The sequence below is a fragment of the Nomascus leucogenys genome, chromosome 7b (genome assembly GCF_006542625.1).
Source record: "Nomascus leucogenys isolate Asia chromosome 7b, Asia_NLE_v1, whole genome shotgun sequence".
In the NCBI taxonomy this organism is placed as follows: domain Eukaryota; kingdom Metazoa; phylum Chordata; class Mammalia; order Primates; family Hylobatidae; genus Nomascus; species Nomascus leucogenys.
In genome coordinates, this window is record NC_044387.1 from 37,013,187 (window position 1) to 37,033,507 (window position 20,321).

The following is a 20,321-nucleotide window of genomic DNA, read 5'->3' on the forward strand; positions in this document are numbered from 1 at the left end:
GTTTTGTTAATCATCTGGTAGTAATTCTTTATTGAATTCTTTCTTATGGTGAATCTGCCCTTCTCTGACATTCAGTGAAACAGTGAAATTAAAATATATACTTGACATTCAATGAAACCATAAATTAAAATATATAATTGAATGTTTTTCAGTCCAGAGCCATGTTAAATAAAGGCAGTCAACATGAGAAACATTTATTTAATTCTGTATGGTTCTTAATTTTAACATTCTATTTATAGCAAAAAAAAAAAAAGGATCACTCCATTTCACTTGCTCTTTTTCAGAATTTGAAAGCTGAGAGCTACAGAGATTAAGTGGCTTACCTATAGTTACACACCAGGTTTCTACACTAGGGCAGGAGGACCTGAATTCACACCTCAGCTTTGTATGACATGCTATGTGACTTTGAATAAAGTAATGAAATTAAAAAATATTGGCCAGGTGCGGTGGCTCATGCCTGTAATCCCAGCACTTTGGGAGGCCAAGGCGGGCGGATCACAAGGTCAAGAGATTGAGACCATCCTGGCCAACATGGTGAAACCCTGTCTCTACTAAAAATACAAAAATTAGCTGGGCGTGGTGGTGTGTACCTGTAATCCCAGCTACTCGGGAGGCTGAGGTAGGAGAATCACTTGAACCCGGGAGGTGGAGGTTGCAGTGAGCCAAGATCCCGCCATTGCACTCCAGCCTGGGCAACAAGAGCGAAACTCCATCTCAAAAATAAAAAAAATAAAAAAAAAATAAACTAATTTGTGTGTTTAAGATGTTCTTTCATCTCTTCCCTCATTTATGTGAGGGGTTTGTTAGCCATTTAATACTATTCTATTTATTTTAAAATTGATAATAATTGCTTTTAAAAACCAAATCTATTTAAGAGTTACCATATTTAAGTTGGTCAGATAGAAATAATTGTGAATTTCTGAAACCTAACTCCTGGGGTATATGTTAGGCACTGAATCATAAGTAAGCATTTATGGGTTGAAAGTAATAACTGATGGTTATATAGACTCTCATTCTCTATTTTAAATCCTTAACCTATGTTAAGTTAAAAAAAATACTTGAAGCTGCTTGTGTTATAAGTCCTGTTTGAAATATATTTTGTCCTACCTGTACTGTAAAACAAAAAATGGTTCACAGAATTGTTTATTTAAAAGTATTAACATTTATGAAACACCTGTGAAAATGTTTTGGGGGGCTTTTTCTCCATGTAAATGCAACATCCCCCGTTTCTGCTTATCAAATCCAACGTCTGTAACCATACCTCATTGCATCCGTGAATATATTCTATAGTACATGTATATTCTGCCTGAGTGTAATTACTTCATTTATTCCCTATGACAAACTTTTTTTTTTTTTTTTTTTGAGACGGTGTCTCCCTGTGTCGCCCAGGCTGGAGTACGGTGGCATGATCTTGGCTCACTGCAAGCTCTGCCTCCCGGTTCACGCCATTCTCCTGCCTCAGGCTCCCAATTAGCTGGGACTACAGGCACCCGTCATCACGCCTGGCTTTTTGTATTTTTAGTAGAGATGGGGTTTCACTGTGTTAGCCAGGATGGTCTCGATCTCCTGACCTCGTGATCCGCCCTCCTTGGCCTCCCAAAGTGCTGGGATTACAAGCATGAGCCACCACGCCCCGCCGACAAAGTTTTTTTAAAAGACGAAAAAGTATTATTTCTTAAAAAGAAGAAATGTTTTCGTCTTAGGAAACAATGGATTTACAAAACAGACCTTTAATGTAATTCTTGAAATCATTTTTTAGTGATCACAACATATTTTAAATGTGTCATGCAAGACTAGAATTATATTTTTTGTGCTTGTGTTTCACCAGTGTCATTAATTGATTAGAGATATAAAGAAAACTTTTACTGTGAAAAGCTAATGTTTGTATTTTCTATCTTTTATTCATTTTCTTCCAAAAAGTGTTTAAGTCAAAGGGTGCTTAGCCTAACTGTGTTGGGCTTTTTGAAAAATTTGACAGGAGAGAAATTGGATAGTTTTGTTTAACAATATTTTTGGGTTACAATGTTATTCATTCAATTATTTCTAGCCAATTTTCTGCTATAGGATAGCTTGTACTTGTGTGTACAATGGAAAGAATGGAAAGAGCATTTTCTTTTCTTTTTTTTTTTCTTGCAACATGTATTTTATTAGGCAGCCTTTTCTGTATCATTACAGAAGAGTCCTAAATTATAAATCAATTCCGGCTGCCGATAAAACATAGACTCTGCAGAAATAAGCTGTTCAGAGGTATGAGCGGAAAAGAGCATTTTCATCACTCACCTATTTATCTCAAAGTGTGAGATATTATTCTGCAAATATGCTTAATGTCATGCACTCAGAGTAATGGTTGGAAGGTTAATTTTCTGTCTTGTTTATAACAATTATTCAATTTAAACGTATGGAGAAAAATGACAAGATAAAATTAGTGTGATGCTTTTGAAAAGTGCACTCACTGAAGACCTGGAAAAACACTGGTCCTAGTGTTGTCACAAATAAATTGTGGGACTTCAGGCAAGCACTGGCTTCCCTCAGGTTCTGCTCCTAACCTCTCAATGGCAGTAGGGGGCAGACGGCAAGACATGGGCCATGGGGAAATAGTTTCCAGTTTTCAGATAGAGAAATTGAAATCAGAGTATACCATTTGGGAAAACTTAATTTTACTTAAAATTTAAAATAAGAATTTATAATGTGACTCTCAGGCAGGCTTTAATCGCATTTGGCAGATTAACCTTACTAGGTACATTGTCCAGATAGCGGCCATTGTTTAATGCAGAACAAGAAAAAATAAACGTCTAATAAGTTCAAGGTAAAGCATGATGTAATTTTTAGATTTTTTTTTTTTCTCTTTGGGACAGGATCTGGCTCTGTTGCCCAGGCTAGAGTGCAGTGGCGCAGTCTCAGCTCACTGTAGCCTTGACCTCCCGGGCTCAAGTGATCCTCTTACTTCAACCACCCAAGTAGCGCCACCACTCCTGGCTAATTTTTTATTTTCTTTTATTTTTTGTAGAGACAGGGTCTCACTATATTGCCCAGGCTGGTCTTGAATTCCTGGGCTCAAGTTGTCCTCCCACCTCAGCCTCCCAAAGTGCTAGGATTATAGGCATGAGCCGCTGTTCCTGGCTGTATTATTTTCTTGATTTTCATTCTACTGATGATTAACTTTAGTATAGATAAGGCTCTGATGGGCTCAGTTTCCCAAATTGATTTCCAGAACTGGTTTTATGCTCACATTAGGATTTTTTTTCTGTCTTGGCGTGTTCAGCATGTGAGCATAAATATAAGATGATGCTACGTGATCATATTGAGTTCATGTCAAGCTTAATTAAAGATTTAGTATATAATATCAGTCATTTTCCTAGGCCTACTAGACAGGCTTATTTAATTTTACAAGCTATTAACATTATTATTTGCCATTTGCTTGAGATGCTGTGGTATTGTTTAACATCTTGTTTTCCTCTCTCAGATTTCCAGGCCCTCCACCTGTCAACAATGTGGCATCCTCATATGCACCATACCAACCCGCTGCACAATCATCTTATCCAAGTCCTATATCCACTTCATCTGTCACCCAGCTGGGCAGCCAGCTCAGTGCTATGCAAATCAACAGCTATGGTAATAGTTTTATTATTAGTGTTTGTTGACTGCCTTGTGTCCTAGTTATTTTTAATGAGAGAGGTTTTCTTCATTTTTAAAATAGATGTAACTAGGGCATACTGTGTTGAAGTAGTATTTGGACATTTTTAATAATAAAGCATCTATCTTATGTATGGCTATAGTTAATTGTTTTCTTGATCTTGCTGCCACTTATTTCAAGGTAATTGAAGGACCCTCAGAATACCTTCCATTCAATGATTGAACAATAAAAAAAGACAAAAAATGCTGACTTAACAAACATTAGAATAGTGAAATTACTTTAAGAAATAAAATAAGGATAATTTAAACCTTGTATTGTTTATGATGGGGCCCCCAAATCAGAAATATAGTACTCATTGTTTCACAGTGCATTTTAATTATGTGTTTAGATCATGGAAAGAATGGAAGCTCAGATGTTGTGAGGCAGAAAAGAGAAGAATAGGAGAGGAAAGAGTCACAGTACTGAGATTTACATCAACAGAAATGCTGTATATCCTGTGAGTCATGGAAAGCCCCACTGTAATGACAGCACAGTTGGCCACTTATCTAGATGAAGAATGTTTCCATGTTACTTAAAATTAGTTTTCTGAAGTATCATTAAAACCCCTCTATTTTCTGTCTTTTACTCATTTCAAAATGGATAAGTCTCCAAAGAAGCAACCCAATTTCCCATAATCAGAGAAAGGAAAACATAATCTGGTTTTACAGCTATTTCCAATATGATTGGAGAGCATGTTGGTGGCCCTTCTCTTCTGTCTGGTTATTTCTACCTAATTCTGAAATTTGTTTGGTCAAGTCACGCACAGGATGCAAATAATTTATTGAATGTGCAATTTACCTGAGTAATGCTTGTTATGTAATAGAATTTTTATATGATTTTCTAGATTTGTACCAGATACAGATGCTTTAATTAATGCATATATCATGTAATTACACAACTGTGTTAAAATTTATTCTATGAATTCCCCACTTAAATTACAAATATTGCTTTTACCTTTTAAAAATTTTCCAGGCCAGGCATGGTGGCTCATACCTATAATCCCAGCACTTTAGGAAGCCAAGGAGGAAGTATTGCTTGAGCCCAGGAGTTTGAGACCAGCCTGAGCAGTATCACGAGACCCCATCTCTACAAAAAAAAAAAAAAAAAAATGAACTTGGCATGGTGGTGGTGTGTGCCTGTAGTCTCAGTTACTTGGGAGGCTGAGGTGGGAGGATCACTGGAGCCCAGGATGTTGAGGCTACAGTGATCCATTATCTTGCCATTGTATTGCAGCCTCAGTGACAGAGCAAGACCCTGTCCTAAAAAAAAAAAAAAAAATCCCAGTTGTGTAAAATAGCATTTGTTCTGTTTTCTGAATGAAGATTTCAATTTGTGGCAAAAAACCCAAACGTGTTTCTGAGGGTGTCCTCTTGCTTTCAGACATCTCTGTCATGTACTTTGCAGAAGTCAGAGAGTTGAGAAATGTGGTATTTAAGTGGGCTGGTCTTCTTTCTCACACAGGTTCAGGCATGGCTCCTCCAAGCCAGGGAACCCCTGGCCCTCTGTCAGCCACATCATTGCAGACTCCTCCACGACCTCCACAGCCGTCCATTTTGCAGCCTGGATCTCAAGTTCTTCCACCACCACCCACCACACTCAATGGTCCTGGTGCCTCACCTTTGCCTCTACCAATGTACAGGCCAGATGGGCTTTCTGGGCCTCCTCCTCCAAATGCCCAGTACCAGCCCCCACCTCTTCCAGGCCAGACCTTGGGTGCTGGATATCCTCTGCAGCAGGGTAAGGCAGACAGGGTGCAGGGGAAGCTTTGTGTTACCCAGGGGAACCCTTAACTGAAAATCAGCTTTGTTCCTATGTTACTAGGTATCTATCACTTTTAAGAAATGGTAGTTTTTGAAGAGTTTTGGCAAGAGCAAAGAAATGGGGAACCACATTCATACTTGACTCCTTGCCTTTTTTAATAAGATGAAAAATAAAACATGCTTGACTGAACAGCATAATATCGTCAACAAGTCTTACATGCTGGATTTGGGATGATAGTCATTTCTCTTTAAATTTTTTCCAAGCAGCCAACTCTGGTCCCCAGATGGCAGGCGCACAACTCTCTTACCCAGGAGGCTTCCCCGGAGGTCCTGCACAGATGGCTGGTCCGCCACAGCCCCAGAAGAAGCTGGATCCTGACTCTATCCCTAGCCCAGTAAGTGCTCTTCTCACTCTCACAGTCTCACTCACAAAGGAGCATTCATTTTTCTCAGCAACTCGTCAGTTTGTTAGCATTTATCTTGTTCATTATCATAGAAGTTATGAGATACTCATCACATAGAGGGAAGGCTTCCTTCCTTATATGCATGTATGGGGGAAAGCATGCTAGGGTTATGGGCATACTAAAGGTCTCCATGAAAGAGCAGCCTATGCTGATTTTTTTTTCTTTTTTTTTGGTGTCATATAAACTTGGCAGTGTCTATAATGTTTACATTGACATATTTTGGCAGTATCTATTGCTATCTAATGAGTAATTAACAGACTATATCCTATAGAAATATGCTATTTTAGATAACTAAAGGATCCTTTTCAATAAGAGAAACCCATAGAGACTGAAAGTATATTTTACATCTTGCACATTAAAAAAACAAAAATTTTTTAATGTAAAGTTAGAACTAAACTCTTCACTCAAGTGATTTCTTTGGAGGGTTACTCTTTGATAATTTTATCAGTCAAGCTTTGCAAGGCTATTCTGCATAGCAGACAATCCCCAACTTTGCTTACAACTGCAAAGATGTATTTATCACTCGGTTTACATGTAGGCTGCAGCAGCTGCAGATTGGCTTTAGGCTCTGCCTCATCCGTCCTTATCATTCCAGAATCCAGCGTGAAGAGGCAAACACTACTGAGGACATGCTATTTTGTGGCAGAGGGAGGAAACAGAGCTGGCCAAAATGTGCAACAGCTCTTAAAGCTTCCACTCATGTGTGGCATGTGTCATAACCACTCATGTGCCCTTGGCTGAAGCAAGTCATAAAACAAAACCCAATGTCACTGAGGCAGGGAAGCTGCCAATCTTATGGCATTGGGATGTAGAATCCTTTTGGAATAATAATAAAATTGGCTACAGTTAATTTTGTGTCTTTGAATAGGTTCTATAAACATAAGTACTTGAAGAAGTTAGAAATAAAGGAGCAGGAAAAGCTACCATATTAGCTAACTTATGCTGTGTAACCAACTGCTACAAAACAGTAGCTTAGCACTACTATTTATTAATACCCATGACCCAGTGGGTTCCCAGTTTTGCTAATCTGGGCCAGGCTCATCTGATTTTGGCTGGGCTTGCTCATGGATCTGGGGTCAGCTGGAGGCTTGGCTAGGGTGTGGATGGTTTAGGATAATGTATTAGTTTCCTGTGGCTGCTGTAACAAATTTGTGACAAATTACCACAAATCAGGTGACTTAAAATGACAGAAATGTATTCTCTCACAGTTCTGGGGACCAAAAGTCCAAAATCAATGTGTTGGCAAGTGCTGTGGTTTGAACATTTGTTCAAACTCATGTTGAAACTTAATCTCCAATGTGGCAGTGTTGAGAGAAGATTGGGTCGTACGGGCTCTGCCCTTGTGAATGGATTAATCCGTTCATGGATTAGTGGGTTAATGGATTAATAGGTTATCATGGGAGTGGAACTGGTGGCCTTATAAAAAGAAGAAAAGAGACCTGAGCTAGCACGCTCAGCCCCTTTGCCATGTCATGCTCTGTGCCGCTTTGGGATTCTGCAGAGTCTCCACCAGAAGAAGGCTGTCACCACACGTAGCCCCTCAACCTGGGACTTCTTAGCCTCCATAACTATAAGAAATAAATGTCTTTTCTTTATAAATTACTGTTTCAGGTGTTATAAGCAATGAAAAACGGACTAAGCAGGGCTGTGCTGCCCCTGAAGGCTGTAGAGAAGAATCTGTTCCTAGGCTCTTTCAGCTTCTGGTGGCTCCAGGTCTTCCTTGGCTTGTGACCATATGACTCCAGTCTCTGCTTCTGTGGTCACATTGAATCCTCCTTCTCTTTGTGTCTTCTTCTCTGGATGTCTGTCTCAAAATTCCTCTGCCTCTTTCTTATACATGTGATTCCATTCAGGGCCAGGATAAGCTCCTCCTCTCAAGATCATTAACTTAATAAAATTATTTTGTCATATGAGGTAATGAAATGGAAAAGGTTCCCTTGTTCCCCTTGGAGAGCATGCAGTGGGGGTGTGGCTCGCTTCTTCAGTGCTCCAAAGCTCAAATCTCTAGGGGAGGTTACAGATGGGCAGGCTGTGGGGCTCCGACTCCCATGGCAGTGTCTAGGGGTGAATGTTTACAGCTGAAGTCCCAGTGGGCGTGTGTTACAGGGTGCTCTTTTGGTTTGCCGTCTATAGGCGACTTGTATTAACCAGCTCAATTAGACCCCTTCCTTATCACAAGGACAGAGGGATTTCTGTATCCCAGGTTTTTGCCTTGATGTACTGGAAGAATTGGATCACACATGGGCTTGGAGAATGAGTGCAAGGTTTTATTGAGTAGAATTAGCTTTCAGCAGGTTGGGGAGCCAGAGGGAGATGGTTTTCCTCTCGAGTCCCACCACTCAGTGGCCTTGGCTCTCCTCCGACTGCCCCGGCCAAACTCCGCCTCTTCCCGTGTCTGTCAGTGTGCTCTTCCGCTGGCGTTCTCCCTCCACGTCCTCTCGCCATCCAGCTGCTTGTATCTTTATCCACTGATGTGCTCCTCTCCACGTCTGGCTGCCTGTGTGTCTGCTCACTAGGAAGTCGGGTTTTCATAGGCCCAGGATCGGGGCATGGCAGGCCAGGGTGGTTTTGGAAAATGCAGCATTTGGGCACGGAAGCAGGAGTGCCTGTCCTCACCTAGGTCCGTGGGAGTAGAGCCCTAACCAGGGACCCACCTTTTTCTACCTAGCACTTCCCTGCCCCCCCTCCCGTATCAGTAGTATTCACAGATTTCAGAGATTAGGACATGGACGTATCTTTCTGAGGGCCACCACTCTGCCCATCATAGATAGTGTCATTTGTGTGTCTTGTGTTTGGTACCCATCTGTTGATGGGGAATGACCAGGCCACATGGTCAAGTAGGATATACTGGGTTTGTTCATGGGGTGGCAGACATCCAAAAGGGAAGGTAAGAGTGTGCGTGGCCTTTTGAGGCTTAGGCTTGGAACTGGCACATCGCTACTTCTACATTTTCTTGGCCAAAGCAAGTCACAAGACTGCCTCAGATTCAAAAATGGACTTTGCCTCTTGATGGGAGGAGGGGCAAGGCAACATTGAAAAGAGCATTGATACAGGGAAGTGTAGATAATTTTGGCTATTTTTGTAATCTGTCACTTATTCTATGTTTATTTGACTTTAAAGTTGAAGATTTGTAATACTGTCTACTGCTATAACATGTTAGAAATTAAATTTTGACAATTCTTAGTGCATTTATTGATAATCATATTGCCAGTCATTACTTTTATGGCTTAAAAGAAAGAAGGAGGGAGATTTATTTTAAGTAATGGTTTTACTTCATTATGGGGACTGAATGGGAAAGTTAGGACAGCAGGCTGGAGACCCAGGGAAGAGCTGATATTGCAGCTCAAGTCTAAAGGCATCTGGAAGCAGAATTTTCCTCTTTCTCAGGGAACCTTTTTCTCCTAAGGCCATCCACTGATTAGATTAAGCCCACCCACATTATGGAAAGTAATCTGCTTTACTCAAAGCCTGCCTGTTTAAATGTTAATTAGATCTTTAAAAATACTTTTAAAATACCTTCACAGCACCATCTAGACTTAGACTGATGTTTGTCCCAAAAATGGCCTAGCCAAGTTGACACATAAAATTAACCGTCATATCTCCTTTCTCTTGCATCATCTGCACTTCTTTGAAAACGAACTTAAATTTTTCTGTGTCTAGATCATTCTCGTCAGAATATAAATATCCTATGATGCCTCCCATCATTAATAAAAGAAGTTTTCCTTGGCCTCTCCCCAAACCAGGATTCAGTTTCCACCCATCTCCTGGCTTTCTTTTAAAGCAAGAAATCTCCCAAAGAGTTGCCTATATCTGCTGTTTTCAGTTCATCTTCTCCCACTCTCCTGATCCTATTCCAGTTTAGATTTCATCACCACAACCCCACAATACTGTGCTAGTCCAATTACCAATGACTTCCTGTTACCAAATCTAATGGTCAATTCTCAGCTTTCATGTGATTTGACATCAGCAGTAATTTGACACATCTGTTTACTCCGTTCTCCTTGAAATGAAACTTACATTTTGCTTCTGGGATTCCACCCATTTGCTTATATCTCTGCCTACCCCACTGGAGGCTGTGTCTCCTTTGTTAATGTCTCCTCATCTCTCTGACCACCTAGTGTTAGAAGTGTCCTAAGGCTTAGTCTTTGGACCTTTCCAAAGACTTAGTCTTAGTCTTTGGACCTTTCCTTTCTCCACTGGCATTTACTCTCTGAATAACACTTCTCAAAATGTGCTCGCAGGACAGCACCATCAGCATCATCTGGGAGCTTATTAAAAATTCATGTTCTCAGGCCTCAGCCCAAACCTACAGAATCAGAATCTCTAAGGGTAAGGCCCTGGAATCTGTGTTTCAACAAGCTCTTCAGATGATTCCTAGGCACACTAAAGTGTGCAAAGCAGCACTCTAGGTAATTCCATCTATTTTCATGGCTTTGAATGAGAATGCAGATAATCCTAGTAAAGACCTTTTCCCTGAAATCCAGATCCAATTCCATTCTTCTAGCTCCTCAGGCCAAAAACCTGGGAATCATCTCTGATTCTTCCTTTCTTGCACATCTTATATTTAGTTCTTTAGCTAATTCTCTTGGTCCTACCTTGTCTACTCAGCCTGTTCCAAGCCTCTACTGTCTACCTTCCTAGGTTTTTTTAAGAGCCTCCTAATTGGTCTCCCTGCCCTTTCAGTCTGCACAGAGCAGCCAGAGTCATCCATTCAAATTCTAAGTCAGATCAGGTCATGGCTACGGAAATCAATACTCTGATTAAAAACCAAAGTTCTTACAATAGTCTGCAGGACCCTACATTATTTGCCACCCCTGGCTCCCCTATACCCCCTGCCACACACACACTCACACACACAGCTACCTCTGACCTGGTCTCTTACCACTCTTCTCCACCCCCTTTGACCAGCAACACCAGCCTCTTTGTTGTTCCTTGGCAGGCCAAGCATGGCCCTGCCTCAAGGCCTTTGCCTTTATTCTGCTTAGATACTCTTCGCCTAGATGTATGCAGGGTGCAGCTCATGTCCTCATTTCCTTAATGTCCTCATTGCTCATCCTCAGCCTCCCTGGCACCCCATCCGTACCACTCCATATCCACAGCACTGAATTACTGCCTGATGTTGGGTGTGTTATTTGTACATTTGTTTACTTATTGCCTGTCTTCCGCACAAGAATGTCCACTCCATGATGGTGTTGTTCACTGGTGTGTCTTTAACACTTAGAACAGAGCCTGATACATAGTATATTCCACATATTCCTTGAATGAATGAATGAATGAATGGGCAACAAAAGCAAGAAGGAGTAGATGCTGTGACTCATCCAGGACCCTTATAATACATACAGACAAATCTGTCCAGTATTTATTTTTATCTTAAAACTAATGAAATAGTGATGGTCAGATGGAGCCTGTTTGTGTTCCTATTACCAAAGGAACATACTTTTGCTAACAAAATAAATTTTTCCTTCTGGAAAGAAAGATGTAAAGTCACATTTACTGAGCTTCTGCTATGCCCCAGTCCTGAGCGAAGTGCTTATTACAACCCTTTTGGTGGTGGTTTTAAACAAATTTTGAAAGTAAGGAAATGTATCATCATCAAAACTCTTCCTCCCTCCTTTTCTGTGTCCATAAGAGGATTATTCAGAAGCTGGGTGCTTTCTATAGGCCGGGCGCAGTGGCTCACACCTGTAATCCCAGCACTTTGGGAGGCTGAGGTGGGCGGATCACGAGGTCAGGAGATCGAGACCATCCTGGCTAACGTGGTGAAACCCCGTCTCTACTAAAAATACAAAAAATAGCCGGGCGTGGTGGCATGTGCCTGTAGTCCCAGCTACTCGGGAGGCTGAGGCAGGAGAATGGCATGAACCTGGGAGGCAGAGCTTGCAGTGAGCCGAGATCGTGCCACTGCACTCCAGCCTGGGTGACAGAGCAAGACTCCATCTCAAAAAAAAAAAAAGAAGTTGGGTGCTTTCTACTCCACTTTATCTTACTGCTCCAAAATTCACATGATCCTGCTAAGCAGCCTTTCTTGCATGGCACGCACATCTTCTTGTTTTTCCCTTATCCTTGTTCATTTATCTCAAGATAATCACTTTCTTTTTTTTCTCTTTTCCAATTCTGTGTTATGAACCTGGAATGCTCCACTCATAGCAGATAAATATAATTGTAATTCTAGCAGCACATCTTCTGAAGGAAAAATAAGTCTATACCTTTTGAAATAGTTTTGGAGTTATCAAGGATCACTGTCATTAAATCTAAACCCTTCAAGTACTGAGTCACAGTCAAAATTGCTATTGAAGCTTCTATCTCTAAGCCTGTTTTTCAAGAACATGCATTTGAGATAAATAAAAAAGGTATAGTATTTTTTAGCAATTATCAGAACGACTTTAATCTCCCATTCTTTTCTTTGTAGTATTCCATCCAAGATGTGAATTAATTTAGAAATGTAATTACTACTGATAACACTGTTTCTTTGGAGGCAGGGCTTTGTAAATTGCAAATGGATAATTTAAAAATAAACTTTTTGGATATACAGTCTATTGAAGACTATATTCAATATGTTCTGTATATTATGCACACTAATACATTATCATGGCTTTTACCTCACTTTCATATTTGACTCTTTGTTGGTTGAAATGATTGCAATAAATATTAATAATATAAAAATGACTCTAAGCCAGGTGCGGTGGCTCACGCCTGTAATCCCAGCACTTTTGGTGGCTAAGGTAGGAGGAAAGCTTGAGCCCAAGAATTTGAGGCAAGCCTGGTCAACAAAGTTAGACCCCATCTCTACAAAAAATTTTAAAATTAACTGGGTATAGTGGTGCACACCTGTAGTCCCAGAGGCTGAGGCAAGAGAATGGCTTGAGCCCAGGAGATTGAGGCTGTAGTGAGCCCTCTTCATGCCACTGCACTCCAGCCTGGGCGTCAGAGCAAGACCCTGTCTCAAAAAAATAAAAAACAACTGTATTTTTAATGAATCCGATTAACTTTGTGGTCAAAATACAGAATATAATTATAGTGTTTCGATTTCTCTGCTTTTTGTCTCTGCTCATGGTAGCTTTAGTCTTATCTGTGTCTGACAGCAGTTATGTTTGGAGCCATTTTATATTTTAATCTAATAACAATTCACATCCTATGAAATTAGGAGGGAAGACCTGTAGACTTAAAGGCAGGCTAAATCTGTCATCAACATTTCAAAAACCAATGTTGTCAGTACCAGCTGGGGGCTGGATTGGATGGAATGGGAGGGAAGAGTAGAGAAAGCAACATTTCAGAGTTTGGCAGAAGGCAATTTTCATATTGTTAATGGTTTTAAGAATATTAAAAACTTTGGACACGCTATTCCAGTCTGGGCACACTTCCTGTTTCTCCATTTTTTTTTCCTCTTCTTACACCCTCTCCTTTTTTTTTTCCTTTTATTCCTCCTTGTTTCTCTTATGAAGAAAGAAGTGAGGGAAGGGAGAAGATAAAGAGGAAGATAATTATTAGGATTCTTGTTCTCTTTTTAACTCCATACTACTAGATTTTGCTCATAATTTTCACCCCTACATAACTAGAACAGAAAGATATTTTGTATCTCTTATATTCTTCATCAATAACAATTGTTTTTAGTAGAGAAATATCAGATGTTTCCACATTAGATGACAGAACTTACAGACTTTTGCTGCTGTTGACTTCTCTACAGTGGGCAAAAACCACATGGGATTGCTTTAAAAACCATTTGTGTCTTACATCTCAAGGAGCCAGGGATGCAGTTGGGGAAACTTGAAAAGCAAATTGAAGATCAAAAGACATTTGAGGAGAAAGTTAAGGTTTTTATAGGTTGTATATTATAAATCATTTCTTCTGAGATAATTTTTAGCCTTTTGGAAGTTTCTTTTATTTGAAAAAGTATTTCCTTTATTTGTTTATTTTGAGATAGGGTCTTGTTCTGTTGCCCAGGCTGGAATGCAGTGTCATGATCATAGCTTATTGCGGCCTTGAACTCCTGAGCTTAAGCAATCCTCCTACCTCAGCCTCCAAAGCAGCTGGGACTACAGGCAGATGCCACCATGCCTGGCTAAATTTTTAAACCTTTTTAGTAAAGATGAGGGCTCACTCTGTTGCCCAGGCTATTCTCAAACTCCTGAGCTCAAGTGGTCCTCCTGCCTTGGACTCCCAAAGTACTGGGATTACAGACATGAGCCATTGTGCCAGACCAGTATTTCCTTTAAATAGTTGTTTTCAATTTCTTTTCTTACCAGATTTTTTTTTTTTTTTTTAAGAAAATGCTGGCCAGGTGCAGTGGCTCACACCTGTAACACCAACACTTTGAGATGCCAAGGCAGGAGGATTGCCTCTGCCCAGGAGTTTGAGACCAGCCTGGGCAACATAGGGAAAGGAGACCCTGTCTCTACAAAAAGATGAAGAAAAAATTAGCCAGGTGTGGTGGCACCCACCTGTGGTCCCAGCTACTCGGAATGGCTTGAGTCAGGGAGGTGAGGGCTGCAGTGAGCTGTGATTGCACCACAGCACTCCAGCCTTGGTGACAGAGTGAGACCCTGTCTCAAAAAATGAGAAAAAAAAAAAAAAGAAAGAAAGAAAAAGAAAAAAAATGCTTACCTATGTTCCTAATAAACAAATTAGATAAAAATAAAGTTCTCTGAAGGGTCACATTGTCAGATTTGAAGCTAAAGAATTACAGAATAGAATTGGAAACTACTATTCTAAAATTGTAACCGTTTTAACTGAAGACAGGGTGGGTTTTTCCATGACAATTTGATCTGAAATGAACAGAAAGGATTTAGAAAATGCCAGTTTGTGTGAGTGTGTGAGACTGTGGGTGTGTCTCTGTGTGTGTGAATATTGAGAGGGAAGGGAAAAGGAGGGGGGAGAGAGCAAGGGTACTCTGTAAATGGAATGTTGGGAAGAACCTGAACCTACTTTAACAGGCTCTTGATGTCTTATTTATCAGATCCAGGTGATCGAGAATGATAGAGCCAGCAGAGGAGGACAAGTTTATGCCACCAACACCAGAGGCCAGATCCCTCCCCTGGTCACTACAGATTGTATGATACAAGACCAAGGTATTTGTTTTTAATTAGGCCATTTATTAAGGTTTTAAAATTTCTCGCCGTTTTTAAAGCAAATACACTGACACTCTTCAATAATGCTCTTAATAATGGAAAACCCTATTATAGCTGATAATGAATCAGTTCTCCATTAATCCCACAAGTACCAAGAGGGTGCTATCAACTGAATTTTATTTTCTGCGTATAGAAGTCTGGAGATTTTCCAGTGAGGTACAGAGCAATATATCTGCTTAAAACAATTATTTATTTTAATTTATGGGTTTAAATTAGTTTATACCCTACTTTGGTTTAATTTATTCACTATGTTGGAAGGCTGACACAAGCAAAGCAGTAAGGAATTAGACTGTTTGAGATGTCAGCAGACCTGGTTCTAGCCCCAACAACACTTTCTAAGCAGATCTTTTTAACATTTTGGGTTCTGTTTTCCCACATTTAAACTGGGAAGTGGAGAAGCTGAGCTGCATCTCTACTGTTCCATGCCTCTCAGCTCAAGAATATATTACCCTATTGTTTATGACAAGTTAAGAATATAGCCGGATGAAATGTGATGTCTGAGATTCTGAATATACCATTTTAATGGATTGTGTACTCAATCCTAGAAGCATAACATCAGTATACAAACAAGCATTTTGTCTCATCCCAGAGTTGTTGAGCTAGCCAAGTTCTAGTTGGGGATCCTTTCTCTATCCTCTGTGCTGCCTTCAGAGCTAACCTTATAGAGTGGGTAGCACAGTGAGGTAGAAAAAGATTTGATTGGGAGAATTCCGACTCCACTCCGTACTGCCCAAGTGAGCTTTGTCCATTTCACCTCTCTCTCAACCTCAGCATCACCCTCAGTAATATGTGGAGACTAAGACCGGCCCTGCAGAGCCAATGTAAGAATTAGAGGTGACTGTGTGCATGAGTCTTTGTATGTGTGTGTGTGTATACACGCACACACATAAGTATGCTTATATGTGTATAGAGGGCTCAATACACAGAAGGGTTTCATGTGAATTATAGGTGTTGTAGATATTAATATTAAAACAATTCAGATGACTTCATTTATTATTCTAAAAATAATTTGTCCTTCTCGGCCTTTTGGCTAAGATCAAGTGTAAAAATAATTTGTTTCTTCCTCATTACTTATAGAACTCATTCCAACTAGTTAGATGAGTTCATATTTGTAAAGGATTTAGGGTTTTGTAGATAATCGGTTGAGCAATATGAAATTGTTGATTTTTTTCTATTACTGTGACCTATAAAAGGTGGCAGTTTCATTTCAACCTAATGATAAGTGTTTTAATATCTATTTATTTAATATTTAAAATAATTATAAAAAAATATATGGGGCTTTTTTCAACCTAAAGAATATTCCTGACCAGCCTCATCTCCCACCTGTTTCTTCCTTCACAACTGCCTTCATATACCAAACTCATCCTCTTTCTCCTCATGCCTCTGATTCTCACATTATACTGTTTTCTCTGCAACAGCCTGAGGATGGTTTTTTGTTTACCACTGTATCCTTAGAAATTCACCTGGTATCTAGAACATACTAGTTGACTAATAAATATTTATCGGACACATGTACTTGGAATATATGACTCTCACCCCTTTAATTGGGAAATATTTAGTTCTTCCAAACTTAATTTAAATTTTCTTTTTCAAGTTTTCTCCAGTGTCTTTTCCCATAATGCTTCATATATATTTCACCCCTATCACATTAAATTTTACTGTGGTTTAGATAGGTCTCTCCCACAAATCTTGGAGCTATCTGGGATCAGAATTCCACTTGTTCAGAACTTCACTCATTCATGCATACGTCCAGAAAATGTTTATTCAGTACCTGTTATGTGCCAGGCCTCTGTGCTAAACCTGAGGTTAATAATATAATAAAAAAATACAAATTAACATTATTATTATAGCTAATAATTGCAAGTACTTAGTATGTATCAAGACAATTTTCTAACCACTTTATATGGAATAATTCATTTAATCCCCTGTAATATTATGAGATAGGCATTAATATCATTCTTATATTACAGAGTGGAAAACTGAGGCACAGAATGCTTAGGTAATTTACCTAAGAAATGTAGCTAGTAGGAGGCAAAGCTAGAATTTGAACTCAAGCATTCTGATACAAGTGCCTATGTTCTTAACTTTACTGCCTCTATTCAGAAATAAAAGACACAGCTCTTTTTTTAAATGAGTGGACAATCTGGCAAGGAAAAAGATAACTAAATATTAATTCAGTGAGATAAATGTTACAATAGAAAGATAAGAAACATGTTGCCATGGGAACTTAAATGTGAGGTCACCAACCAGATAATTGACCCAGCCTGTCTTGCTGAAGTCGGGGACACCCAAACTGTCTTCAGTGAGCAAGTGTAACTCATAAGACTAGGGAGATGGGGGAGGGGAGGGTTGCCAGGCAGAGGAGGTGGATGTGCTAAAGTATGGTAGTGGGAGAGAGCATAGTACATGTCAAGTAACAGCATGTGCATAGTTTTTTGTTTTTTGAGGGACTTGTGGGTAATTTTTAAATTGTGGTCAAATCTATATATATAACATAAAATTTATTATTTTAACCATTTTTAAGTGTATAATTCAGTGGCCTTAATTACATTCACAATGTTGTGCAACCAAATCATTCTTATTACCTATTTCTAGAACTTTAAAAAAATCATCCCACTCTGAAACTCTGTACCCATTAAACAATAACTCCCCATTCTTCCACCCCACCCAGCCCCTGGTAGACTCTATTCTACATTCTGTCTCTATGAGTTTGTCTACTCTAGGCTCCTCATTTGAGTGAATCATACAATATTTGTCCTTTTCTGTCTGGTGTACTTTACTTAGTATAATATTTTCAAGGTTCATCTACCTTGTAGCATATATCAGAATTTCATTCCTTTTTAAGGCTATGTAACTTTCCATTTTTTATACATACCACATTTTGTTTTCCATTCATCTGTTGAAGGACATTTGAGTTGTTTCCGCCTTTTGGCTCTTGTGAGTAATGCTGCTGTGAATATTTATGTACAAGTATCTATGCGAGTCCCTGCTTTCACTTCTTTGGAGTATACACTGTACCTAGAAGTGAAATTGCTGGATCGTATAGTATGGAAAGAGTATGAAGGAAGGAGTGGGTGAGCAGGCAGGACTAGTAAGGTGGCAGGGTCTCAGTCATCATTCTCTCTCCTTAGCCTGCAGCCTAGCCCTTGGCAAGAAGAGAGAGCTGCCCTGGTATGGAGCCCCAAAGTTAGCCCAGTCATACCCTTTTGCTATGAAGCCCCTTTGTCTGACCTGGCTTATTTGCCAATAGTAATAAGTTTTTTAGGATGTAGCTCAAGATTCTCAGACATGTACAGAAATTCACAGACATAAGTAGAATATAGAGCTGGAAGGAACTTTGGACTTTATTTGCTTAGCTCTCTCACTTTACAGATGTAAGGATAAGGCCCAGGGAGGTTAAGTGGCTTGCCCAAGGCCGTACAGCTGGTTACGATCAGAGCCAATAAAGAAAAGTTTAAAATATTCTTAAACTTTAAAATATTATTCCTTTGCCTTTGGCTCTAGGATCTTATTTTAAGATTCCACTTGTCCTTTGGTTCCCATCGTTTAAGACCCTGTTCAAGCACCTCATCCTTTGTGTGGTCAATTCTGGTCCAAGTGACAGAGTCATTGTCTCCCTTCTTCTATTTCTTAATCTGTTTGCTCTTCTGTGATGCTTACCATGCTATGTTGCAATGATCTATTTTTACTGTCACTCTTTCCAACTAGATTGTGAAGCCAGGGACTTTACTGTATTCTGTTTCTAAGCCCTTGCCTGGAGCTTAGCTTAGTAAATGTTTGTGGAATGAATTTATTGAATGTTTTCAGTAAAATTATCCCATAATGCTCTTTATTAAGCATCTCAAAAAGTGTCGAATCTTAGTTCCTGTGGTTGTTAAATTATCCACAGTAGCCAGACCTTTTGTGCCCCACTGTTGTATACCTGTTTATAGAAACAAATTCTCAATTGCTTTTTCAAATTTTATTATTTGTGCACATTATCTTCCTGAACGAAGCATTTGTTTAGTCACCTTTAGAGCTCATTCATTTATGCATAATTCACTGTCAAAAAATAAACCCTTTAAAGGTAACAAATATCCAGCTTCAGTATTTTATTGGTAATTTTAACGAGTATAATTGAGTGCAATGGAAAATTAAAATAAACTTTAAAATACTTTTAAAATTCTTAGTTCATGGTCTGTATAACATTGTGTAATGATGATAATAAGGAAAGTTTTGTTTAAATATGAAACAAACACTATTAAGCATTCAAGCATATTGACATATATTAATATTACCTAAGAGTGCCTTTACTTTTATTCCTGCTGCCAAAAGTCTGGTTTCCTCCTCTGTTACTGCTTACCTGGGCTCTTAAAGCAATGGACCAGTTTACCTGTCTGTATTCTTTTTCTGTTCCTAGAAGCTATCTAACTTTGGGCAGATTGATTTTCTTCAATTACTTATTTGATCATTTTACCCTTGCCAAAAAAAGTTCGGTTATTTTTTTTTTTTTTTTTTTTTTGAGATGGAGTCTTGCTCTGTCGCCCAGGCTGGAGTGCAATGGCGTGATCTCAGCTCACTGCAAGCTCTGCCTCCCAGGTTCACGCCATTCTCCTGCCTCAGCCTCCCGAGTAGCTGGGACTACAGGCGCCCGCCACCACGCCCGGCTAATTTTTTTGTGTTTTTAGTAGAGACGGGGTTTCACCGTGTTAGCCAAGATGGTCTCAATCTCCTGACCTTGTGATCCACCCGTCTCAGCCTCCCAAAGTGCTAGGATTACAGGCGTGAGCTACCGTGCCTGGCCTTTTTTTAACCCTTGCTAAAAAAATGTCACTGTTGCCCATGGGCAGACAGGGTTGGTCTCAACTCCTCATCCAGCATTCCAGGCCTGGACAACCTGGACTCAATTTTTCTGGGATGTTGTAGAAAATTATAATTGGTTCTAATCCCACTTTTGCCACTTACTAACTCTTTGACTTTTGGAAAGTCACATAACCTCCCGGTGTCTCAGTTTCCTCCTCAGTAAAGTAGATTATAAATATATTAATCCATAGAGTTATTGTGGGGCTAAATGAGTTTACATGTAACAGTCTTAGAATGATGTCTAGCGCATTGGCTGCTATTATTATTATTATCCTTGTTGTTAGTGCTATGTCTTCCACTTTTCTCAGATGCTCTGCAGAGCAGCCCAAGGACTGGATTCAGCCTGCAGTCATGTTAATTTGTCCTACACAGTAATTTCTTTTGTTTCTATTTGAATTAATTGTCATTATTTAAAAATCAGAATACGTTATATAAAAATCCGGATTTCCAGTTTGTC

The 20,321-nt window shown here is 39.5% G+C and overlaps 1 protein-coding gene across 3 annotated transcripts in view; it reads left to right on the top strand.

Annotated features, from left to right (window-relative positions):
* SEC24D (SEC24 homolog D, COPII coat complex component) overlaps window positions 1-20,321 on the top strand; it is a 113,009-nt gene that overhangs the window by 15,595 nt on the left and 77,093 nt on the right. For 2 of the 3 annotated variants that reach the window (XM_003271311.4, XM_030815753.1), the window contains 4 exons: window positions 3,464-3,612; window positions 5,135-5,410; window positions 5,701-5,828; window positions 14,851-14,962. In XM_003271311.4, coding sequence (XP_003271359.1) covers window positions 3,464-3,612; window positions 5,135-5,410; window positions 5,701-5,828; window positions 14,851-14,962 — 665 coding nt within the window. Of the gene's footprint in view, window positions 1-3,463; window positions 3,613-5,134; window positions 5,411-5,697; window positions 5,829-14,850; window positions 14,963-20,321 lie in introns of all 3 variants that reach the window. The other variant, XM_012507799.2, reaches the window with a different exon arrangement.